The 27094-nt window shown below is 37.9% G+C and overlaps 1 protein-coding gene across 1 annotated transcript in view; it reads right to left on the bottom strand.

Moving 5' to 3' along the window:
- TANGO6 (transport and golgi organization 6 homolog) overlaps positions 1 to 27094 on the bottom strand; it is a 177672-nt gene that overhangs the window by 150131 nt on the left and 447 nt on the right. The window contains exons 2-7 of the mRNA XM_061138812.1: positions 13527 to 14170; positions 11260 to 11376; positions 8932 to 9073; positions 6842 to 6978; positions 4193 to 4355; positions 362 to 444 (exon numbers count right to left, since the gene is read on the bottom strand). Coding sequence (XP_060994795.1) covers positions 362 to 444; positions 4193 to 4355; positions 6842 to 6978; positions 8932 to 9073; positions 11260 to 11376; positions 13527 to 14170 — 1286 coding nt within the window. The remainder of the gene's footprint in view (positions 1 to 361; positions 445 to 4192; positions 4356 to 6841; positions 6979 to 8931; positions 9074 to 11259; positions 11377 to 13526; positions 14171 to 27094) is intronic.

The raw sequence follows: 27094 nt of genomic DNA, 5'->3' as shown, positions 1-27094 counted from the left end.
ACTCATTTACTCAAACTTACTTCTTCATGATGATGATTTGATCAAAAACTATAAAGTAGATTCAATATTATCATACATGTTTAGGAAGCCTACAGTATTGCAAATGCTTTTATCAATTTCTTCTAAGGCTACGCTTTCATCAGTGACATATGCACTTAAGAGAATCTGAACTGCTTAAGATTCAAAGTAAATGATAAAATTAACAGCTTATACTTTCCAATTTTTAAAGTAAAAAGATTTTGGTGGTTTAGAATTTAAGATTAGTAATTCCAATCTTGAACTATCAGTTTAAAAGACAAAATTATTTTAAAAGACTAAGTACAAATATTAACTAAAAATATTAGTGACTTAAATTACCAACCTTATATATATCCTCAATACATCTACTAAGTTGTTCTTCTGTCACCAAAATGGTCCCTGGCACCACATCACTCTCTGGAATCTCTAAAGGACAAAAAACAAAATTACTTATGCTTAGCATCTCAATGGGCCTAAGGAAAAATACTTTACTAGAAAGTCTGGGAAGTAACAGCTAAAATTAGAAAATCAACATGGTTACAATACAGCACCATTCAAATACAATATTTCACAAGAATGTTTCACTGATTACAAACATGCGTTGTTATTTTATGTATCAATAAGAAAGGGAAAAAAAAGCACTTCCAAGTAACTTATGAAACATTATCACTTAGAATTCTAATTTTAAATTAATGAGTGGGAAGTTGCAAATTAAATTAAATGAAAATGGCAGAATCAATAGTTGTATCTGGGTTACTGGTACACAGATGTTCATTATACTATTCTCTGTGCATGTATTTGAAAATTTCCCTATAAAATTAAAAATTTTTTAAATTTAAATTAAAAAAATTTTTTAATTTGAATTTTAAAAATATAAAAATTTAAAATTTAAAAGCTGAACTTTAAAAAATCATTAAGAGAACTTAGGTTTATTTTACACAGTTTTGTTACATTTTTTTTTTTTTTTTTTTTTTTTGCTATTCTGCATGGCATACAGGATCTTAGTCCCCTGACCAGGGATTGAACCTGTGCCCCCTACAATGGAGGCATGGAGCCCTAGCCACTGGACTGCCAGGGCAAGTCCCTATCATTCCTGATAAAAGCTAAATAATTGGAATAAACAGGATAAAGAATTAAAACTTCCCATTAATTAGTGTCCAACTCTTCTGAAACATTTCTGGTATCTGTGTTGTGCCATAATATACTGATTTCTGAGCCACAGAGCGCAGTGGTGTGATATCCTCAAGAGCCCTTGGCTTTACTACTGTCACCATAGTTTTCTTCAAAGTCACTGACATCCATTCTACAAGTTTTAACACTCACTTGCAGGCATAGACAATATCACAGTTGCTACCTGGCCAACAATGATAGTGAGACGCAGCTAGATATTAGAGTTGCTACAATGTGAAAGAGATTACCAAAATAAAGTTTTTTTAATGTGAAAAAAAAGTGCATCTTGGAATTGATAAAATATGGTAATTCATCATATTTGCTACATACCCCTAAAAAATGTGCTATAATATGAAAAACAAATAAGAAAGCGTGTACGTTAGATTGTTTTTCCAGTGGCAATGATGGGGTTTACGTATAAGATCAGTCATATTCTAACTCAGTCCTTTTTGTTATTAACAGATGTTATATGCAAAACATGTAGCTGGCATAACAGATGTAACCTAATGCATGAGAATGCCTGGTAAAGAGATGCTCAATAAATATTCTTTGAATGAATGAAGAAACAGGACAAAAATAACTGACCCACAACTGGACTGAATCGAGGCCTCCCAAGCATACTGCTCTAGCAGTAGTGTCAGCCACTCAGCCATGTCTGACTCTTGCGACCCCATGGACTATAGCCTGCCAGGCTCCTCTGTCCATGGAATTTTCCAGGCAAAGAATACTGGAGTGGGTTGCCATTCCCTTCCCCAGGGGATCTTTCCAACCCAGGGATTGAACCCAGGTCTCCTGCACTCCAGGCAGATTCTTTCTCACTGCGCTACCTGGGAAGCCCTAGTGCTCTAGACCAGGGCTCAAACTGGAACACACACTTGAATTACCTAGTGGGCCAGTGAAAACAGTCCTGGGCCCAACATCAGAGTTTCTAACTCTGTAGGTCTGAGGCAGAGCCCAAAAAGTTGTATTTCTAATAAATTCCCAGGTGATGCTGATGCTTCTGGTCCTGGGACCACACACTGAGAACAACTGCTCCAGACTAAAGGAAATATCTGGTCAGTCACAGGCAAGAAGATAAACAGACTAGGAATGAGGTATGGTCTCACATGAAATTAGATATAAATGAAGTCCTAGGCCTTGATGACGAGTGCCAATAGAAATAATACCTCATTTCTTGAGTCATTTTTTGAGGAATACACTAATCCCAGACTAGATTTCTATTAAATACATAAAGGAATTTTAATTATTTATTCAAATATCATGTTTATCATGTTTGAATAATCACAAGTTTCACTTCACCAAAGCTCAATTTGGTGAAGCTTTACTAGCACAAGAATCAGGCTTTCTTTATTCTCATCCACTGAATATTCACTGGGAGGACTGATTCTGAAGCTGTAACTCCAGTACTTCGGCCACCTGATGCAAAGAGCTGACTCATTGGAAAAGACCCTGATGCTGGGAAAGATTGACGATGGGAGGAGAAGGGGACAACAGAGGATGAGATGATTGTATGGCATCACTGACTCAATGGACATGAGTTTGAGTAAACTCCAGGAGTTGGTGATGGACAGGGATGCCTGGCGTGCTGCACAAAGAGTCGGAGACGACTGAGCGACTGAACTGAACTTAAACCCCTCTACACACATTCAGAAACATTTATACTATAAATGACTTCTATACAAAGTCTACACAGAACTAAACTGGGCTTAACCACACATCAATTTTTCTCTTTATTTTGAAACTCAGAAAATACTATTACGGAAAGGTTTTGTTTTTTTTAAAAAACTCACTAAAAATGCTGAAATGATACTCTGTATCCTAGTACTAACCTCAATAAAGCATGAAAATATACAGAGGGAAGTGGTTAAAAGACATTAAAACACAAGGGAGGGAGAGGCTCAAGAGGGAGGGGATGTATATATACAGTTATGACTGATTCCTGTTGTTGTAGGGTAGAAACCAACACAACACTGTAAAGTAATTATCTTCCAATTAAAAATAAAAAACAGACACACACTTAAACTCTCTGGCCAAATCTGGGAAAATGTGAGCATCAAAATGAATATAGGAATATTCAGTCATCTACTGAATTAAAGAAGAATCTGAATCTGTATGGGTATTTAAATAAATTTTTTTAAAAGAGATGAGGCAAGGAGGAAAAAAAGCTCTTCCTTACAGAAGAATATCAACTAACAAAATAGAAACAATTAAAAAAAAAAAAAGAACGTCATCATTTCATTGGCAAAAATTATGAGGGGATACCAAACCACAGTATGAAGGACTGTTCGGAAACAGGATATTCACACTGTCTCATATGTCGACCATCCCATAGAATATTATTAATTAAAAAGGGAGGAAGGTATTTTTACAGTTGATAAATCTGGTTGCTACCACCTTAATCAAATAATCACATTTAACTTCACTAATGGAATAAACTGATGACATGTGTCCATAACCTGATGGACTGAAAAATAAAATCAGATACAGTATTCCTGCCAAAATGTTTAACCTAGATCTAATCACAAGGAAACAATTAGACAAATACAAACTGAAAAAGAGTCTATAACTTGGGCTTCAAAAGCGTCAGAGTGAAAGACCATTAGGGATCTATTCTACATTAAAGAATTAATGTAATAAGTAAATGCAATATAATTAAAAAAAAAAACAGATATAAAAGAAATTCTTCAGACAAATAAGAGATCTGAATAAAGTCTACATATTAGAGGATGTCTGGAACTAACTCTCAAATGGTTCAGGAAAAAAAATATGTATGTATGTAGGAAGAGAGAAAGAGAAAGTGAACATGCCAAAATGTTAATTATGTGAAGTATAAGGGATGAGACGATGTATCCTTCTTAGAACTTCCATGAAGTGGATTTTTCAAAATAAAAAGTTGAGAAAAAAAACTAAAGGCACTGAACTACACAGACTTAAGTCATTTAAATCCAAAACACAGAAGAAGGTCCTTTAGAGGGTCCCCAGACTACCAAACTTCCTTGTTTACCTGCTGTATTTAAACATCGATGAAGAGGAGCTAACACAGGCTGAACTAAGTACTTGGCTGCCAGTTGTGGCTGTTCTCTTGACATAGTTACAAAGGTTGTGGTGGCAACTCTCTGAAACTGTCGTGCCGCCAATTTATCTTGAAAGTGAAATAAATCCAAAATCTAAAAGAAAAATTCCATAAGGTAAATACCAGGCTCTTTGTAAGAAGCATTACAACAACTAAGAACAGAACACATTTCACATTAATTTCTTTACACCAAAAAATAAACTCACTGCAGTAACACTGATCCAACAGAACTGTTTTTTTTTTTAATTTAACAACCCAGCACCAAAGGGTATGAGAACTGAAGGAGCTACGTTTTATTAAACAATTTTATCAGATTTATAAAATATGTGTTATTTGTAGAAAATTCGGAGAATAATTTTTAAGAAAAAAAATTAAATTCCAAATTACTATAAACACTTTTGGCGTATTTTTTCCAATATGTTCCCTGTATAATTCTTTCCTCTTTTCAATTGAGACCATACTTAATATTCAATTTTGTGTATTGCTGAAACCTTCTCATATTGTTAAAAATATTATTTCCAGATATTCAGCTTTTCCCCCAAATTTTGCTATGATAAATAGCAATTATGGGGTCAAGGCATATAAATATATTCAGAATCTGAAGAGCCTGTCAGATCTGACCAAGGGTCTACTTTATTCTCAAAAAATAAACATTAAAAATCAAAAACCAAACAAACAAACCACTGATCTCTCATGTTTGAGTCTAAGCACCCAACAGAAAAGTACATTCTGTTCCTGGCTTAAAAGTGACTCAAGTGTTCTGTAGACAGGAGAATCCGCTGTCTCAAAACTGTATGTGACCTGTGATGCTGCCAAAAACAGGCTCAGCAAGACTAAAACCTATGACTTGATTATCTCATTTCCTTAAGTGCCAAAATTATAGCTACTAGTTTTAGAAAATGTTTAGTCATCATTGTAAATAGCTTTATCCTGTAAGATAATTTCTACTTAATATCTTCCAGTGTAAGATTTTACTTCATGATATTTGTTCCCATGCATGCTTCCCCATGAGAACCTGAAGACCAGCATAACAGCTGAATGACTTTCTTTACACTGTACTCCAAAAGGCATATCTTACATCTAAAAGCATGTGGAGTGGTGACACATTTTCATCTATCAGATTAACAAAGAAAAGTTTTGTAACACACTGTGTAGGCAAAGGTGTAGGAAAATGAATACATATATAATATCAATCAAAAATTTAAATACATATACTCTTTAAGCAAATCATTTTGATTCTAAAAATTTTCCCTATTAACTGGAGCACTGTAACAGCAAAACAATGGAAACAATTTAAATGTCCATTAACAGGAAGCTGGTTAAATAAATTATGGTACATAATATGATGAAATACTATGCCCCCAAGAAAAAGAATGAGACAGCTTAATATGAAATGATCTCCAAGGTACATTGTTAAGTGAAAAAAGCAAAACTGAAAAACAGTGTGTGCAGCATATTATCATTTGGGTAAAAATTAGAATATAAAAACAAATACATACACATATAATTGTATACACATGATTCACAGATTGTCTCTGCAAAATAAATAAGAAATTGGTACAGAGACAGGAGAGAGACTTATTTTTCCACTTACTCTTTTGTGCTTTTTAAAATTGTATACCATGTTAATTTACCTTTTTTATTTACTACATATTTTAAAAAAATAATTAAAAACACAGAGAAGATGGGATGGGGAACACATGTAAATCCATGGCTGATTCATGTCAATGTATGACAAAAACCACTATAATATTATAAAGTAATTAGCCTCCAACTAATAAAAATAAATGGGAAAAAAATTAAAAAATATAAAAAAACCTTTGGGAATAAAAAAACACAGAAAAGATAATAAATACAACAAAACTATAGTTTCATATTCCAGTTTTGAGGGCAAGCTAGTCAGTTACTAATGATGGAAGTGAAAGTCACTCAGTCATGTCTCACTGTTTGCAACCCCAATGATACAGTCCATGGAATTCTCTAGGCCAGGATACTGGAGTGGGTAGCCTTTCCCTTCTCCAGGGGATCTTCCTGACCCAAGGATCAAACCCAGGTCTCCCGCACTGCAGGCAGATTCTTTACCAGCTGAGCCACAAGGGAAGCCCAAGATTACTGGAGTGGGTAGCCTATCCCTTCTCCAGGGGATCTTCCCGAACCAGGAATTGAACCGAGGTCTCTTGCAGTGCAGGTGAATTCTTTACCAACTGAGCCATCAGGGAAGCCTAACAGATCAGTCTCTCCCACAGGTTTTTAACGTTATTAAGAAAGTCCTTCACTGAATAATAAACATTATATTAACTCAATATTGTTGTTGTTTAGTCACTAAGTCATATCCAACTCTTTGCAACACCATGGACAGACAGGATTTTCCAGGCAGGAATACTAGAGTGGGTTGCCATTTCCTTCTCCAAGAAGATCTTCCCCACCCAGGGATCAAACCCGCATCTCCAGCACTGCAGGCATATTCTTTACCACTGAGCCACTAGGAAAGCCCCTAATGTAATATTAGGTGAACATTAAAAGTCCTCTTTCTATAAATAAGCAGATAATCCTCAGACAGACAAAAGAAACATGATTTACCTGGGGGCAGATATCTCTATAATAATCCTCTGGTGAAAGAGACTGCTGGGGACAAGAGGCTAAAATCTTTGCAATCAAGTCACACTTCTTCCAGTCGGCAGCTGTGGCCTCAGCATCACTCCCTCCAGCCGCCCCGGCTGTCAGCAATGGATACAGACGTCAAAAATTCATAGCACCTCACCACATAAGGTCCTTAAATTAGAGGAGAAACTGTTTTCTTCCCTACTGAAAGTCGCTAATTTCTTCTGTAAGATAAACCACGTCTTTGTACTTTCCTTTTGATGTTGGTCTCTGGCAAGTTCAGAGGAAAAAATAGCACTTAACCATTGTAATAAGAGTATTCATATTATCTGAACACTAGTTTTTTCTTTGTGCTTACTACTGACATGTTTTAAACAATTAGTATTTCTATTATTCTGTCTCTTTATATGCATCATGTCATTCAAACTGCCTTAAACTAGAGTTAGGGAGCAACAGGTATCAGATTTCCCTTACCCCCTTAGAAAAAATATGTAAACGGTGGCTTTCAGACACTGGACAAAAGCAGCCCAAGACACTGGTCCCTAAGAGAAGGAAAACAAACAAGGTGAACCCCATGAACACCCTAGCCTACTACCTTCAGAGAGGATTTTTTTTTTTTTTTTTTTTAATTTTTTTGTCCATACATACTACGAGGCATGTAGGAACTCAGTTCCCTGACCAGGGATTGAACCAGTGCCCCTGCACTGGGAGCATGGAGTCTTAACCACTGGACCGCCAAGGCAAGTCCCTAGAGAGTTTTGAGGCCACACCACAGGTAAAGGAGAATCCAGTGAAGCCTGCTATGTTGCTGAATTAAAGAAACACAGTTCAGAATTCAGGGACGTCAACACAGCTAGAGCTTTCAGGGTAAAACAGCAGAGAGGAGAAAACTACACAAAGAGGGAACTCCAGAGATCAGCAGAGGAATCCTCTCTCAAGTCTTCTGCAGAGTATGGTGTGTATGTGTGTGCTGAGAGAGAGGGAGAGCGAGAGAGAGAGAGAAACTCAAGGCAAGAAACACCAGAAAGGAGTAGGGAGAACAATCCCCAGAGTTCATGCAGGGCTTGGAATAGTTAGTGTTCCTACTAGTGAGCATGGAAAAGCCTCTTAATACATACAGAATCAAGTAAAATCCCAAAAAGGTATCGCCTTAGTATTGGTGCCAAATTACCTTAGGTTAAAGGCTATTATCCACCCACAGTAACAAGGTTTAAGAGCCAGAATTGAAGGACTCAAACTGATACCAAGAAAATTAACCACATCCTAGCACAAAGCCCAACAAAGGAACTCAACAAAATATAGCATCTGGCAGTGTTAAATTAAAATGCCCGCTATTCATCCAAAAATTACCAGGCACATCCACTCCAGTGAAATATTTTTTAATATAAGGATTATGGTTAGAAAAAAGAGGTAAATATCAGAAGAAACCTGCTCAAAATGTGCCAAGTGGTTATTTCTGGGGGTGGGAAATGGAGTGGAAAGCTGCTAAGGACTGCTATTTTTCTCTAAAAGCACTATAGACCTATTGATTCTTTAAATTATGTGCATATGTAATTTTGTTTAAAAGTAAAAAAATATAAATTAAAAACTACTACCATACTTAGTATGATAATTAACATTTCTTCTCTTAATGAGGACTAAGAGACTATAACTGGAAACGAATCTAAAATTTCTTTCCAAAGCTTGTATCTCTTGGGTATCTCCAGCTTGAGGAGAACACTTTTGTATTTTAAGTCCTGAGGTGAAGTATTCTTAGGACCTCTGGCCTTTTCCACAGAGAATTTCATGGTTTCCAGAGGGTTTACTTAAACTGTCTGTACAATGTTTTCCTCTGACATTATAACTTATTTGAAACAGTTGACAATATTATGCAACTAGAGCAGTGTATCACAACTATTTTGGGGGAAAATAGCAAGAAAATTAGTTTTTTTGGAAAAGGAGTTCATTAAAGTTTAACTTCCTCACGCCCCACAAAGGCACAAAGTCTAGTCTCCATCAGGTGTTACAGTCAAAGGCTAGAGACCAATAAAGAAAAGTGGATGCTAAAGTAACAAACGTCTATTTCTTACCACCTGCTCCTTCCAAAATGCCCCGGACTACTGCCTGAACACCGCTGGGTCTCATCAACCTTTCAGAGAGGAGCTGCCCACACAGACGCCGGAGCCAAGCTGGGGCCCGGCACCTAACTTGCATCTTCCCTTCTGAGCAGGACTGAAAAAAGAAGGGAAATGTGTGAATGAATGTCAGCACAGTGGATAGGATTTTTTTTTTTAGATAGGATTTATAGAAATTAAAAATATACAAATATACTGAGTCACACTGATAATTAACAGTACGCCATACAGACTTCAAAAGGGCAAATTTTTTTTTTTTAAAAAAAGGGGAGGGGGGAGTTCCCTGGTGGCCCAGTTGTTAAGATTCTTTCAACTAGGATTTCTTCGACTTTTGCTGTCATGGCCTGGGATCAATGCCAGGTTGGGGAACTTAGATCCTGCAAAGCCATCATGGCAAAAAAAAATCTTTATAAAGAAAAAAAAAAAATCTTCGTAAACATTTATAAAATCTTATTCAGCCTCACTTTTAATTTTAAGGAAGTAAAAACACAGTGAAATTTCTTCAAGTAAAGTATCAAGTGAAATTTCAAACCCAGAAATATACAAATATGCTTGTGAATAAAATACAGATTTGGGGGACACAAGATCCATGTACAAATCTGAACACAGGCCTTACGATCAAATGCAGCTTCCAAAGGAGACTCACCACTAAGAGGAGAGGCCACAACAGTGAGCGGGCACTCCTGTCCTGGCCTCTGAGGTCACGGCTACTCTGATTCCTTTTGACACAGCAGCTTTAAGAAGAGTTAGATTTCCTCAAGAACTCCTTTTTGAGAGTTCTGTGGCACCACCATGAACAAAACAGACTTGCTGTCCCTTATTTTGGGCTGGAGTGCAAATTATAGTGTGGTCACTCATTGTGTTTAACTGTGTGAGCATAAAACTTAAGTGAAGGAAACATTTAACCCCAACTAGTTTCTAATTCTTAATAATTAGAGAAATTTGAGGGGGTTGATGTGCCGTGCACTGTGTTAAGTACCCCCCCACAATCGCAAAAGGGACTTTATGAGGAAGGTACTGTTGTCACCCCCATTTTATGGGTAAGGAAAGTGAGGGATGGAAAGGCTTACTAATTCCAACAATTGCACACTGGGGTTGAATTCCAGTGTGCCTAACTCCTGAGCCTCTGCTTTCCACCATGTCCTTATAAGGTATTTTGTTTCATCTGGCAAACTGTGGACTCACTCAGAGAAGCAGAGCATGAGCAAGAGGGTCCCAATATGAGGCTCTAGTAATATTCTAGGGATGCGATGAAAATGACTTCAGCAAGGAGATGTCTTTGTAGTCAGCTTCAGCTCGTCCAACAGTTAACTGTTTTGACCCTTCATGCTTTTTTTTTTCCCCCCTTCATGCTTTTTTAAAAAAAATACATATTTATTTATTTGGCTGAACCAGGCCTTAGTTGCAGCACGTGGGATCTAGTTCCCTGCCCAGGGATCGAACCCAGACCCTCTGCATTCAGAGCACAGAGTCTTAACTCATGGACCACCAGGGAAGTCCCATCCTTTGGACCTTCATAGTTTACTAACCTAAACTCATAATAAAATTTAGGTACTAAAAGAAAATAGATAATTCCAGCTACATCACCAAATTGAATCATTTTGGATAAATAATTACTTTTAAGGAAAAAAGAAACTATATTATGCTGAGCAGAATATATACTATTACATTTTTCAAAAAAAAAGATCTAAGAATTAATAACTCTAGTTTTAAGTCATTGACTTCAAATACTCCATTCAAAGAATAAGATGTCCAAATACTTCTGCCAGAAGAATACGGTCAAACAGCCAAATTTTAGTTTAAAAAAACAATACTCAGTTTGAGAATGAATAAAATATATTTTTGTCATAAGCCCTAAAAAATTATCACAATATTATTGGGGAAAGTGTCCATTTTTCATTAAAAGAAAACTCCCTTAAAATTATTCCAGAGGTTGGTATAATTTAGTTTGGCAAATATCATTTAACAATCTAAAAGACGAAATAGGATTCTACTAGACTAATTTCCAGGAGAAGACAGTTGTTTAGTCACTCAGTTATGTCCAACTCTTTGCAACCCCATGGACTGTAGCCAGCCAGGCTCCTCTGTCCATGGGATTTCCCAGGCACAAATACTGGAGTAGATTGCCATTTCCTTCTCCAGGGGACATTCCCCACCCAGGGATCAAACCTGGGTCTCCTGCATTGCAGGCAAATTCTTTACTGCTGAGCTACCAGGGAAGAAGACAGTATGCTACACTCTATCATTAAAGCTTCACCCACAAGAGTCCCCAGGCATGCATACCTGGGGCGGTCCTCCCTGGAGGATAAGTAATTCTCGGACTGCTAATGGCTGATATACTTGATCCAAGATGTCTCTTAGGGCCTTTCTCGATAGGGCTCTCTCTTCTTCAGTTAACACCTAAAAGAAACATGTCCTTGGCTTCTGTGAGATACAAAACAGGCAAGCAATAGAAGGTAATGCTCTGCAACAGTGAACAAAGATGCTTGTGAGGAGAGCAGAAGGCTGACTTCTTTTGCCTCTTGTTTTTTTTTTTTTAACTTTTTATTTTGTATCGGGGTATAGTCGATTAACAACGCAATGATCATGTGAGGTGGATAGCAAAAGGACTCAGCCATTTATATACACGCATCCATTCTCTCTCAAACTCCCCTCCCATCCAAGTTACCATATAACATTGAGAAGAGTTCCATGTGCTATATAGTAGGTCCTTGTTGGTTATTCATTTTAATTCTTTTGCCTCTTGGTTTCCTTCCATTCAGAGGAAGCTATAATAAGGAAACACCCCGGCCCCATCTCCATTCCCTCACCCACTTCTGGGCAGGAGATTGCATGCACTCATCCGATTGCTGAGTTCTGGCACACACAGAGGAGCTTGCCCCTCTTCGGTCTCTTGGGTGTGAGTGGTCTGTTCTGCTCTTCTGTGTCACAGATTTTTCAGGGGCATGTCCTCTGCATTGGGGCAGAAGGAGCTGCAGTTTTCTACCATCCTTTAAAACTGGGTGAGAAGTGTATCTCATTGTGGAATGCACTGTTAGGAGACCCATGGGTCAGTCTCTATAGACCTTCCAGCTCTGCCTTGATGAGTAATAAGGGTGACATTCTGACTTGTCATCTCTTACTCTGTTAACAGTCTTTTCATTCACTCAGAATTTGGGCAGCAAAGAGGGTGCTGTTTAATTGGGTCCCTGCTCCAAGCCACAAGAGACTGACCCTCTTTGGGAGCTTCACAGTCAAGATTCAGAATCCTGTTCGTTGTGATTTAGTAAATTGTGCTGCAGATGCTGATCAGAGCAGGAGCTGTTGCAGAACCTGTCCAGCTTCATACCGTCCACCCACCATGTTTCCCTCTCTCCTTCCACCCCATTACTTGGTCCTTCCTGTGGTTCCCTTTTCTTTTCTCTCTTCTGCCTGAGTCCTCTGGGTACCGCTTAGCTCAAACAATAGTCATAAGACCTGCTCCAGACCCCTCATCTCAAGGAAGTGCAGGCAGCAGGCACTGATGGAGCTGTCAAGACGCACACCCTGTTGTAAAGAGCACAGAGCTCTCCTCCACAAAACATAAGGGCACTGGAGGAGACCATGATTTCATGTGACTACTCAGGTGACCGTGGCTTTTAAATGTCTTCTGTTTTATTTTCTTTTGTTAGCACAGGGAGAACAAACAGAAAAGGAACAAGTTGGAGGGTGACAGAGAAAGGCTGACAGAAAGATGAGGTGAGCGGATGTGATAAAATCTGGATGCAGACCCTGGTTACATTTACACCTTCAGGGCGTCCTCTGTTTAGGTTCCTGTGCTAAGGCTGCAGTGCTCTCATGGGGAAGCAGTGGTCCCTGTTAGGTTACACTTGTGAGTCTTGTCTCCCCAGCGACTGTGTGAGCTGTTTGAGAAAATGGCCACGTCTAATGCTTTTTCATCCTTCCCATCACTTTATCGTCTAGATGCTCAAATCCTTACTGACTGTCAACAAAACATTTGCCTGTACCCTTAACACCTAATAGTAACAAGCAACACTGACTGGATTGTGCAGGGTACCCAGTGCTTGCATACTTCATCACTTAATCTTCCCAAGAACTTAATGAAGGAGGCATAAAAAGTTTAATATTAATATTAATAGTAGTAACTTTTTGGTGAGCACTGCTGGGTATTGGGCCAGGTAACTTACACACATTATCCTTATTCCTCACAGCCACCTTCCAAGGTAGGTATTGTTTTTTTTCCTCAAGGCAGGCATTAATAAACACATTTTACAAAGGAGGAAAAAAACAGAGATTCAAAGAAAAAGCTTGCGACCGCTGTTTCAAAAAATGGAAAGAAGGGAACAGGTGAAATGGACTCTCCAGGAGTGAAAGGACTCATACTTAATAAATGAAAGGTCCAACCCCCTAAAAAGATTGGTCTATCCACCAGAGATGCTTAGGCATTTAACAAAAATTCTAGGTCTTTCCATCAGCCCTTTTCCAAAGAACTGAGATGATCTCTTATAGCAACCACACACAAGTACACACAGAGATTCTCCCACACTCTCTCTCTCCCCATGGATGCTTACCTCTTCCTCAGGACTCAGCGGTGATCTCTTGCTTGGGCAGAACCCCAGCTGGCACAGACCTGCTGCAATATCCCCAAAATGGCGGCAGAAAAGCAGGCTCCCCAGAGACGCGTGCTGAGCAGCGCTGAGGAGGGCCCTGCAGCTGGCGTGCAGCCTCCGGGCGGCGCTGGGCGCGGCACCGAGACACACGACGTCCTGAACGACGGCCCCGAACTCAGTCCTGCACCTCAGCGGGGCTCCCACACCGGGCGCGAGATAGGGGCAGACACCCAGGGTCACCACAAACTGCAAAACTGACTGGACAGTCTTTTGCTGGGAGACGCTAAGCGTGTCCGGGCTGAGGGCAGGAGCAGCTTCTGGAGCCTTCGGGTTGGGTTTACCTGGACTGAAATCAGCTGCCAGGCGGAGCAAGGTTTCCTTCAAGCACAGCAGCAGCAGTAAGGTCTGGGAGGTAAACTGCCAGGTGACGTCCATAGAGTCTTGCGGCCATTCCGCCTTATTAGCAATTTCATCCCGTAGGAGTTTCAATATCTTCCAGTGAGGATCTTTCAGAAACTTGTCCTCCAAAGCAGACAGGTTAGATTTTAAAGTAGCCAACAGGACGTCATGTTTCGTGATCTGCAGTGAATTTGAGCCTGATCCTTCTGAAGAAAAATCAAATTACATACATTGAAAACAAATTCTGCTTGCCTCCATGAGGAATGCCTTGCCCACTCCAGTTCATCTTCTGAAACCTGACTCAGATGTCGTTACTTCTAGAAAGAGGCCCCCAACTGTGCCTCCCCAACCAAGACAGAATTCAAGACCACATTTCCTATCTTACCACAGCACTTTGCATGTAGTTAGAATTATGTTCATAACACATTATATTGGGTTAGACAAAAAATTCATTTGGGTTTCTGATAGCATTCTATGGAAAGACCTGAACGAACTTTTTGGCCAACCTAATACTTCATGGAGTTTGTTTCCATTCCCCACACGTTCTGAAGGGACAGGGTGCTTGCTGCCCCAGAACCAAGAGGCCAGATCTTAATCAACTTACTGGGCTGAAACTATAGCCAGAATAGAAATCTGAAAAGGTAAACATTTACCACAGAAGGCTCATTCAAACTGTTCTAGATCCCAGGGATAAGGCATTGAAGAAAACAAAGTCCTTTCCGTCATAAAATTACAACCAGTGAAGCAGATCACAGAATATGGACACGGGATGCAAAGATATTAATTCAATCACATACGGTCCCTTATATCTAGTCTCAATTTTTCCTGAACTCTCCCAATATGGTCTTTACTGCCCTCTGCTGGTGAAGGAGCTCATGCACACTCTCAGCAGCTGACATCCTTGCTGACTCTCTCCTTGAAAAGCTCCTCTCTTAGGTTCTAGGGCAGCAAGCACCCTGTCCTGGTTTTTCCCTCCTAGCTCAACGGCCATCTCGAAATGTCTCCTCTACTGGTTCTTTTCCTCTACCAGATATCAAAGTGCTCCAGGGCTTGTCTTGAACTCTGGATTATCTTCCTCGACAGTTTTATTACATGCCTGGCCCATGACTAGCCTCCAAGTTTCAGAGACATATTTCCAACTGTTGAATGAAATCTCCACTTAGATATTTCTTAGGCTTTTCAAATTCAACAAATTACTGATTCTCCCAAGTACCTTATACTCCCAAGTACAATCTAACCTGGTTACTAACTGGTTACATCTCCACCTTTTTCTTTTCTACAACCCATCACCAAGTCTTTCCTGTCTGCTTACTAAATCACTCTCAAGTTTATTCATTTTTCTCCATTTCACGACTACAACCTTTGTCAAAGCCATGAACATCTTTAACGTGAAGTACAGCAGCACCTTCCTGACTGGCTTCCCTACTTTCATGCTCCCAAAAATTTACTTTTCACACATCAGATCCTCTTAATATTTAAAATAGATTTCTCTTCAGAATTCCCTGGCAGTGTAGTGGTTAAGACTCTGCCTTCCAATATTGGAGCACAGGTTCAATCCCTGCTCGGGGAACAACCTAAGATTCCCACATGCCACAAGGTATGGTCAAAAATTAAAAATAAATAAAAAATAAAATAGATGTCTCTTGGTGGAAGCACACACACATTCCTGATGTGTGCACACCTAAAAGCGGAAATGCTGAGACACAGGTATCCGGAATCTCAAGCCAAACATTATCTCCTCAGAGGTAGCCTTCCTTGACCACTCTAAAAGCCATCCCCCACACTATCAACTCTGTGATAACATCCAATTTCTTTCCTCTATACTACTTATCATAGTCAGTAATTATTTTATTGGTATTTTCTTTCTTCTCTATTAGAACTTAAACTTAATGAGGGTGGGTACCACGTCTCTCTCATTTGGTCGGTGCTTTGCACAGCTTACATAAAGTAAGCCCCAAACAAGTATCTGTTAGTTGATTGAGTAAAAGAATGAATGAAGAGTGATAATAAAGATCTCCTTAGAACTCCTATAAGATCAAGCCTCTCACAGATAACTATCAACTCTGAACAAAGAGTAAAAAGCAAATATCTGAAGGTGCCTGAAGGTGATGAAAGTGAACAAAAACTAGAGAAGGCACCCGAAAGGAAAGAAAACAGCACTGAATAAGTTTCCTGCTCTTCAGTCTGGGGTTAGGTCTTTGCATACCAAAAACACTAGAAGAAACTCATCTTACTGACTTGAGAATCAAAGCACAGAATTCAGGGAAACTACAGCAGGTGGAAAATAAGAAATCTCAGAAAGTATAGAACCAGAGAGGAAGAACTCCCAGTTCTGCATAGTCACTTCAGTTCAGTTGCTCAGTCATGTCCGACTCTTTGCAACCCCATGGACTGCAGCATGCCAGGTTTCCCTGTCCGTCACCAACTCCCAGAGCTTGCTCAAACTCATGTCCATCGAGTCGGTGATACCATCCAACCATCTAATAAAAACTGTGCTTAAATCTGTGGCTAATCTTTGAACTAAGCATCTATGGGAAGAACTTTAAATACCTCAGCTAAAATGGAAAGAACTGAAAAGAGCTGTTGCCCATCGCAGAAGAGACAGAGCTTACAGTATGAATCAGTCAAATGAACTGCCTACTTTAGGGAACTCCCTGGTGATCCAGTGGTTAGGACTCAGCACTTTCACTGCCATGTGCCCAGGTTTGATCCCGAGTCAGGGAACTATGATCCCACATGTCCCATGGCATCGCAAAAAAAAAAAAAAAAAAAAGCCTAATTAAAAACCAAACCAAACCAAAAAAAAACACCAAACCAAAAAAGTCCTCTGGAGGACTATAATAGAATCTAGAGTTTCAACAGCATATCCTTCATGATGTCAGTTATATAATCCAAAAGTCCTAGACCTGATGAAGAAACATGAAAGTGATCCACCTCAAGAGAAAGACATTCAAATAGAGACTGATCCAAGATGACTCAGGTGTCAGACTGAGCAGACAAAGATTTTCAAGCAACTCTTATAACTGTGTTCAAACATATGATGGAAAGTACTCATTAGGAATGAACAAAATGCAGACTCTCAGCAAAAAAGTAGCAAGCATTTCTTAAAAACCCAAATGGAAATACTACAATTTAAAAACAAAATATCTGAAATTTTTTAAAACATCAATGGATGGATTTAACAGCTTTGAGATGATCATCCCAAAAAAGTGAACTTGAAGATATACCCCCAGAAATTACCAGTCTGAACAACAAAGACAAAAAAGATTTTATAGAAAAAGAGCCTTAATATCTGTGAACACTATCAAATGATGTATTTGTAATAAAATAGAGAGTAACTAGAATAAAAGGAGAGGAGAGAAAATGGAGCACAAAAGGATGTGAAGAAATAATGATCAAAAATTTCCAAAATTTAGTGAAAAAGCATAACATTTACAGATTCAGTAAGCTCAGTGATGCCCAATCAGGATAAGTAGAAAGAAAATCACATCTAGGCATATGATAGTCAATCATTAAAATCAGATAAAGATCACACTGACACAGGGCAGAAACCAACACAATACTGTACAGCAATCATCCTCCAATTAAAAATAAATAAGTAAAAATTAAAAATTAGACAAAGAGAAAATCTTGAAAGTAGTCAGAAAAAAACAGCATAGGAGACCAATGCTATGAATGAACTTATCATCACAAGCAATGACTGTTAAAAGATAATGGAAAAGCAACCTAGATGCCCATCAGCAGATGAATGGATAAGGAAGCTGTGGTACATATACACCATGGACTATTACTCAGCCGTTAAAAAGAATTCATTTGAACCAGTTCTAATGAGATGGATGACACTGGAGCCCATTATACAGAGTGAAGTAAGCCAGAAAGATAAAGAACATTACAGCATACTAACACATATATATGGAATTTAGAAAGATGGTAACGACAACCCTATATGCAAAACAGAAAAAGAGACACAGAAGTACAGAACAGACTTTTGAACTCTGTGGGAGAAGGTGAGGGTGGGATGTTTCGAAAGAACAGCATGTATACTATCTATGGTGAAACAGATCACCAGCCCAGGTGGGATGCATGAGACAAGTGCTCGGGCCTGGTGCAGTGGGAAGACCCAGAGGAATCAGGTGGAGAGGGAGGTGGGAGGGGGGATCGGGATGGGGAATACGTGTAAATCTATGGCTGATTCATATCAATGTATGACAAAACCCACTGAAAAAATAAATAAATAAATAAATAAAGGGGGGAAAAAAGATAATGGAAAAACATTAAAGTGGTAACAGGGTAAGAAACAAACAAAAAATAACCACCACCCCCTGATGTGATGACAGGAGGGGAAAAAAAACCACCTATTAAGTTTCAATTCTATATCCAATAAAAAGTAACCTTCAAAAATGAAAGGAAAAGGAAGACATTTTCAGATCAATGAAAACTAAGATAACTGTCTGCCAGCAGATCTGGAATACAAATGCTAAAGGAAGTTCTTCAAGCTGAAGGAAAACAGTACCAGATGGAAACTTGGATCTTCAGGAAGGAAGGAAAAAGCATCAGAAATAGTAAATATGTGGGTAAATATAAAAGATTCATTTATTTCCTCTTTATTTGTTTAAATATATATAACTGTCTAAAGTAAAATCTATAAAACTGAATTATGGGGTTAGGGTTTGAATTATGGGGTTTATATCTTATAAAGACACAATAAACATGAAAACTATAACATAAAACCCAAAAGTGGTGGAAAGCTATAAAAGAACCCTTACACAAGGTTTTCATGTGTCCTGTGAAGTGGTACAAGATAAATTCTAAGCAGATTGTGAAAAATTATGATGTATATTGTAATTCTAGGATGACTACTAAAAATGTAATGCAAAAAGGTAGATTATAGTTATAAAACTACAACAAAATGCTGAAAACATAAATGAAATCAAATAACAATAGACTTCAAAACTAAAGTTAATATATCTTCTGAGAAAGATGCAACTGATGATAACTAAAAGGGTGTTCAACAATACATTATTTATAATAGTGTAAAATTAGAAATACACCTTGAGTAAATTATAGTCTACATGTATCTAACATATATATTTTATATGCAACATTTGTTTTGCTTATTATCGTCTCTCCACCAACGAGAACAAAAACTCCTTGAGGACAAGGATATTGCTCTGTTTTGTTCACTGCTATGTTCTCCTTGCCTGGAACAAGGTCTGTCTGACACAGTAGCTGTTCAAAATAAGCAGTTATTTATCGAATGATGAATGATGGATGAATTATTTGAAGCCATTATACTATGATGAACATTATTCAATGACATGTTCACTAAAAATATTCTAAAGTGAAGAGAACATGAAATACTTACACATGGGGAAAAGATATGAACAGTTTACAGAAAAAGAAATGCAAATTGCTCTTAAACATGAACATATGATCAACCTTGCTCCTAAGAGAAAAGTAAATTAAAACTATACCGAAATATCACTTCCCATCTATCAAGTGGCTAAAATCCAAATGTTTTTATAACACATTGTGTGTTTCAGGGAAACACACACTTTCATACACGGCTGGTAAGAGACTAAAATGGTACATTCCCTAAGAAGAGAAATTTGGCAATATCTAACAAAATTATATAGGCATTTAACCACTGGCCCAACAATCCCTCTTTTAAGAATCTATCCTATAGATAGATGCACAGGCAAAAACGCAAAGTGGCACACACACAAAGCTTACTCACGGCTGTATTGTTAGACAGGCAGCAGCAGGGAAGGGATGGGGCTGAATCAAAGTGCGCTTTGTCTTGCAGAAGCTAATGCTTAAATTACACCAGGTGTCTCCAAAAGGTTACAAAACATCCAACAAGACATTGTAGTACAAGCAAACACTCAAGCACCTGTTTGCTTTCAGTTTTGGGCAACCTAGAGTAGCCGCTGCCTCTTTATAATGCTTATGGATGATCATGCCTGCCCTTTCATGAATATGCATACCTCCCAGGCTTAAAACTACCCAGGTCCAATGGTTAGGGGAGATAGTGCTTTCAGGCCTATTTAACACAGAACAAACCTGACTCCATACTGGGTCTATTCCTTTAGCTCTAATCTTCGTGCCCTCATGTCTGAAATATACACTACAGCCTTTTCTCTACCTCCTAGGTTTGACCTTTAAAGGTGTAACGCTTTCCCACTTATACAGAGATAAAAAGGTGCAGAAAGAAAATAACATTTTTCTCCACTGAACATTTTTCTCAGTTGGAGGTTTATAGGAACATCATGGTTAGATCGACAACTGCGCCCAGTCTGCAAAAAGCCACACCCTATCCCCTGTTAGTATAAAAGAAGCCTGAATTCTAACTAGGTTAAGATGGTTTCCTTGTACCACCATCTTCTCAGTCTGCTGGCTTTCCAAATAAAGTTGTTATTTCTTGCCCAGACACCTGTCCCCCAATTTACTGTCCTGTCATGGTAGAGCAGTGAACAGTAATAGCTTGAACTTGGTAACACTATCTCCCTGATTCCTTACTTATCACATGTAATAAATGCTTCTACTTTAAGAAAGTACTTGGTGTGTTCACTAAGGACCCCAAACCCACTGAGTCTGGTAAAAGTATTTTTTTACATTAACAAAAGCTTTAAAACAACTCAAATTTACTTTACAATATTGTAGTGGTTTAAAATTTTTTTTTTAATTTTAAAAGTTTAAACATTTCTAAAAAAAGAAAAAGAAAAAAAAAACCCCAAATATCCATTCATAGAAAACTGATGAATAAACAGTGGCATATTCACATAATGGAATACTATGCAGCTGTAAAAGGGAAAGAGGAAGATTTCCATGTACCACTATGCAGCTATCTCTAACACATATTGAATTTTAAAAGGTATAGAAGAATGTATATAGTATGCTAACTTTTGTGTTAGAATGGGAAGGTACACAGATTATTTTTATTTTTTAACAGTAGTGGAAGAACAAATTAAAAATTCACTACAATGAACTGTCTATAGAGAAACGGAAAAAAATCAGTGGGAACAGACACGGATAAATGTATCCAGTTTTAGAGTTTTCCTCTTAAAGCACTGTATGTTTCTCATGGGCTTCAAAGGTGGTGCTACTTTAAAGAATCCGCCTGCCAATGCAGGAGATGCAAGAGACATAGGTTCAGTCCCTAGGTTGGGAAGATCCCCTGGAGAAGGAAATAGTAACCCACTCCAGTACTCTCGCCTGGAAAATTCCATGGACAGAGAAACCTGGTGGGCTACAGTCCATGGGGTCACAAAGAGCTAGACACGACTGAGCACACACATGTTTTTTATAGTTTTAAAAAAAACAAATCAAAAAGAAAATTCAAAATATTCCTAAAGATAAAAGATTCCAAGGTTGCCAAAATACAAGCTACAGGTCAAATCTGGCCCTTTACCTATTTCCACAAATAAAGTTTTACTAGAACATAGTCATGCTCATTTATTTACATATTACATATGGCTGCTTTCGAGCTATGATGGCAGATGTGAATAGCTGTAGCAGAGACAGTATGGATCACAAAGCCCAAAATATTTACTGCTTGCATTTTACAGAAAAAATGTTCCAGCTCTTTCTCTAAGCCAAATTAGCAGCATAACCACACATAATTATTTCAAATGACTTGAAATATAGAACTTTGTACATCCTGAGGACAAAAACAAACAAAAAATCCCTTAGAAACAGTAGGATTGTTGATGATAGTAATGTTGGACTTGTTATTTTAAAACATTATATGCATGTGTGAGTGTATATGAATATGTGACTATATATTTGCGTGCATATATATATAAGTAAATAACTGTATTAATTTTATTAGGAATCAATATCTACAGGTAAGAGAAAAGAAATACAAAGATAAAAATGTAAAATATAGTAAAGAAGAATGGCTAGATAGACAAACACATGTTAAAGAGTCTAGGTCATGGTAGATGAGTTTTCATGGTAAAATTCCTTCAACTCTTCTATAAACTTAACATTTTTCTTAATGAAATGTTGGGAAAAATTTAAATTCTGTAACATTTCATTTTAATTAGGACTATCAGTAAGAACTTTCAATTTGCTTTTGTTTTCTGAAAATCCAAATATTTCCTGACTCTAATCATTGAAAAAGCCTGGAAGCAATGACATCTCAGTGGCAATAAATATTACTAATGTCCATCTTGTGGTCCCTAAATATCACTTATTCTTAAAAAGAACTGCTTTCAAGCATAGAGCAAGAAATGTATAAGATGAATCAGAATATCTTATGTCTTAAAGCAAAGAAGCAATCAAAGACTACTAGGTCACATCAAGAGCTCATTTGAATGACTCCCACAGGCCACAGATGGAACTATTAAGAGCATCAATAATAATCACTACAATAAATTGAAACATACATATACAAAAACACGACTACATAATAAAACAAAACCAAAAAATATCACTCCGTTGGCTACCTTTGGAGACTAAGACACTAATGTATTTTTCTGAAAACTGATCGATAAAAGAACAGGAGGAACCTAACTGTATGAAAACTTATGTGTGTGTGTGCCTCAGTACATACACAGAAAAAGATCTCAAAAGCTATACTTCAAAGTGTTAACAGCGATGATCTCTGGGTGGTAGGGCTTTGGGCGATTTTTCTTTTTTGGTTCATTAAAATTTTTTTCACAGTAAATATGTATTGTTTCTGTACTAAAAATATATTTTAAGGTTAGAAAACAGTATGTAGTATATAATATCACTTTTATAAACAAATTATACATATACATATATCTCCAAAATGTAATCTCTGGATTGTGGGATTAAGGTCATTTTAATTTTCTTCTTTAAGCTTCTCTTTTTTTTTTTAAAGCTTTACTATAAGGAATATTAGCTACTTCTATGAAAAGAAAAAGGAACAGTAACATTTTAAAATGTTATTCAATTTAGTGAGAATCACTAAAATAGTGAGAATCAGAAGAGGAAGATTTTTCAGTATTTCTCTAAGATTGTTCAGGGCAAGTGTTCTGACCCACTGGCATGAATATCTGTTGCCTTTGAGTGATATACAACTAAACAGGAAATGAGTGCTTTCACAGCTTGTTGCCACTAATGACTAAGATCAATAAACAATCTCTAAGTAACTTTATAAGATCTTGGAACTTAAACAGGGCACACAAAGAAAGTGATTAACAAAAGCTACTAGCCCCTTTTTCTTAAGAGCTCCTTATAAAGTGGTCTCCTCTGCCCTCTTCTGGTGATAAAAACAACAGTTACTTGAAAATAAATATGGTTTTCTCTGAGAGCAGCAGTTCTCAAAAGTGTGGTACAAGGTCTCAGGTTTTGAGGGCCTTCCCAAGATTCTCTCAGAAAGTCAGAAAGGTCAAAACTATTTTCAGATTAATACTAAGACAGTGCCTTTTATGTTCTCATTCTTTCTTGAGTGTACCAAGCATGAAAATTCATTAATATGAGTTCATATTCTATATTAAAATCAACTTTTAAGAAATTACTTCTTGTTGAGTTTTAAAGAGGAATACACAGTTATCTGAAAAGATGATGGAAATTTCCTCCCTTTTCACTTACATATATAGATGTGTGAGTCTAGATATCCATCTGTTTCAATAAAAAAACCTGTCATGATAGATTGAACACAGAAGCAAATATGAAAACCCAGCTCTCTTCTAATAAGTCAGACACTTAAGATTTGCAAAAAAAAGTGTAATAAAACAATGCCATTCAAAAGTAAAACAATGTTACTCTTCCAACTGTTATTTTGGTAAAATATATTTTTTTATGTGAACATGTAAGGTTTGTTACTGTTGTATTTAAAGAAATTTAAAAGGGTTCTCCTAAAGTCTTAATTTGTAATACAGTAAATATTGATACACATAACCCACATAAAAGCTCTTTTAAGTCCTCCACTTTTTAAGAGTGTAGGAGTACTGAAACCAAAAAGTTTGAGATCTGCAGCCTTAAAACAGTGTTTTTCAAACTAGAATCATATAGTGCTTCCATAACTTTTTGGCCATTTATTTTGAGCACCAGCTGTATTGCTATTTGCTTTATTCATTTATTTCTTCAAGTTAAATCTTTTTAAACTTAAATTAGCAATAGTTAATATACTATCCTAAGGGCTTTATGTATTTAGTTCAATCCTTGCACCAACTCTGTGAGATATGTACGTGTGTATTAGTCGCTAGTCGTGTCCGACTCTTTGCGACCCCATGGAATGTAGCTTGCCAGGCTCTGCTGTCTGTGGGATTCTCCAGGCAAGAATACTGGAGTGGGTTGCCATTGCCTTCTCCTCTGTGAGGTATAGAGTATTATATTAATATCCTTATTTCCAGATAAGAAGACTAAGCTTAAGGCATTTGCCAGAGAGCATATTCAACTCTGGCAACCCAGTTCCAGAACCCAAGCTCTTGATCACTATTTGAAGCTTTTCAGCCTCAACATGTTTCTCTACATACTGCCTACAACCATCCCCATCATGCTTTGGGAAATGCTGCCCTCATAAACAAAGTTATTTATTCTTCCCACCACCAATTTAAAAGTCTATGCTTTGTGACATTTAAAAGCAGACTTCATAATTTGTGTGGTACTTTCTAGTAAATTCAAACTGTAAAATAAAGGACTTTGCTGGTGGTCCAGCGGCTAAGATGGTGCACTCCCAATGCAGGGGGCCCAGGTTCAACCCCTGGTCAGGGAACTAGATCCCACATGCCACAAGAAAGATCAAAGATTCTGCAAGACACAACTAAGACCTGGTGCAGCCAAATGTGTATATATATATATATACACACACACACATACATATATATATGTATATATATATGATACAGCTTTATTATATACAAATCACCAAAATTTACAGCCCCCCAAGCACCACATAATTCAATTTTAATGACTGAGTTCAATGAACATATATTTAGTCTGGCAAGTTAATTTTTTAGGAAAACTACTGCTGAAATGCTGGGAAAGACCAATGGTGAGAAGCGGGGAACAGAGGATGAGATAGTTGGATGGCATTACCAATTCAATGGACATGAGTGTGAGCAAATTCCGGGAGGTAGTGAAGGACAGAGAAGCCTGGCATGCTGCAGTTCACGACATCACAGAGTCAGACACAGCTTAGTGACTGAACAACTGCTGAGATGACCTCAAGCAAAGCTTCACTGAAACTGACAAAGCCCTTTCCAATTCTGCTTAACACACTTCCTAATAACGGAAGTGCAGCTATTACTCTTACTTGCCCCACAACTGAGAACAGAAATGGAAGGCAGGTGAAGAGAAAATAATGCTGTAGACCTTTTAATAGCTCAAAAGGGAAAGACTCAGTATCTTCCTTCCTTTCTGTCTGTTCAATTTTCATCTAGACTGAATTCTCCTTCCTCTTGTATCCTTCCACAGCCCCATCCTCAGATAACTCCTTCACTAACTAACCAACTGCTACCTGTACCCTCCATTCACCACTAGTATTAGTATTATCTGCTATGTTGACCCTGGTTAGATCCCTGGGTCGGGAAGATCTCCTAGAGGAGGAAATGGCAACCCACTCCAGTATTCTTGCCTTGGAAATACCACTGACAGAGGAGCCTGGCAGGCTACAATCCAAAGGATTGCAAAGAATTGGACACAACTGAGCGACTGAGCACACTGAATTTGGAGTACCATCTCCCCCAACAAGATACTTGATAGCACAAGTTGTTAAATAATATTTCTATCTCCAAAATTACTGAGGACAGAATACTACATACAGTTGACTCTCAGTAAATATTACCTCAAAAGTAGTCAATTGAAAGAAAAAGAAGTTGAACTAGCTGGAAGTACTTTTAGCAAATACTTTCATCTTGTCTCAACACCCTCTGTCCATTGGGAACATATGAATACTTATTATGCACAGGTATTTTTGTAATTCCTTCAGCAGTTGATATGATAAAAGAAAACAGCAGAAAGATTCACACAATATAACCTATTTGTGAAAATAATATCATTTTACCAAATTATTCTTTTTCAGATAACAATGCTTGATTTCTCTTAAGCTAAAGGAGTACATGTAGTTAACTCCACCACATACTGAGAGTTAGAGAGGGTCTTCCAAAAACGAAGTGTATGTGCTTTGCAACAGATGACTACTTCCAGACTATTTAACTTATTTAATCCCTGTTCTCAGTAATGTTCTAGATCGTTGAAGTTGCTAGACAAGCAACCTCTCCACTAATAAGTCAAAAATGTATTTTGCTGTTTAATTCTTCACTGTGGCAAAGTAGTATATATAGTTCCATACTACAGTTAAAGGCATCTGAAATTCAAATCCTAACTCTACCACTTAGGAGACTGGCATTGGGCAATTTCCAATGTACCTGAGCCTTGGTTCCTTCATGTGTAAAATGGAACACAAGTAATATCTATATCATGGAATTGTTGTGAGGATAAAAAGATCCATACTTAAATAGCACACTACAGGGGCTGACACTTAGCAGGCACTCAATTACTTTTTTTTTTTTCTCCTTTTTGCTCATACTTCTCAGCTTGTGGGATCTTAGTTCCCCCACTAAGGATTGACTCAGGCCCTCCACAGTGAAACCAGGGAGTCCTAACCACTGGACTGGCAGGGAATTCCCCCTACTAGCTTTCACTTGCCCCTAGTATGATATACTTACTGTTCCCTGACTTTTCTCAGTTTGGGGTGGAGGTGGGGGAATCTCAAAATCTGAGACTGGGAACGTAACCTTCATGTACCTTACCTTCCTCACCCTACAAACCCCTTCCTCCAAATTATACTCTCTAATTTAAAGTAGGACCCTATTGCTTGTGTATCTTAAAGCTCCACATAACAGCAGCTCCATACTGAATAATCTGCCTTGGTCTGACAAGAGGGTTCGGTAGACTTTGGTTCTAAGTTCGTGTTCCGCCTCTAATCTGACCATCTGATCTTGGTCAGGCTATTTATTCTCTTTGATGAGTCGGAGGTGTCCTCAGGAGTAAAAGGAGAGTGCCAGGCTACACCACTCCCAAGGTCCCTTCTGGTTCTAAACTGGGAAAGATTAAGAGTGACTGTAAATCCCTACCACAGACTGTAAATCTCTAAATCCTCTCCCCAAAACGCAGCTCAAACGTCACTGCTTCCTTTCTCTGGACTCCTTGGCACT

This window comes from Dama dama, chromosome 4 (assembly GCF_033118175.1).
Source record: "Dama dama isolate Ldn47 chromosome 4, ASM3311817v1, whole genome shotgun sequence".
Lineage (NCBI taxonomy): Eukaryota > Metazoa > Chordata > Mammalia > Artiodactyla > Cervidae > Dama > Dama dama.
The sequence above is the reverse complement of the archived record's forward strand: the minus strand, read 5'-3'. Positions and strand labels throughout refer to the sequence as shown.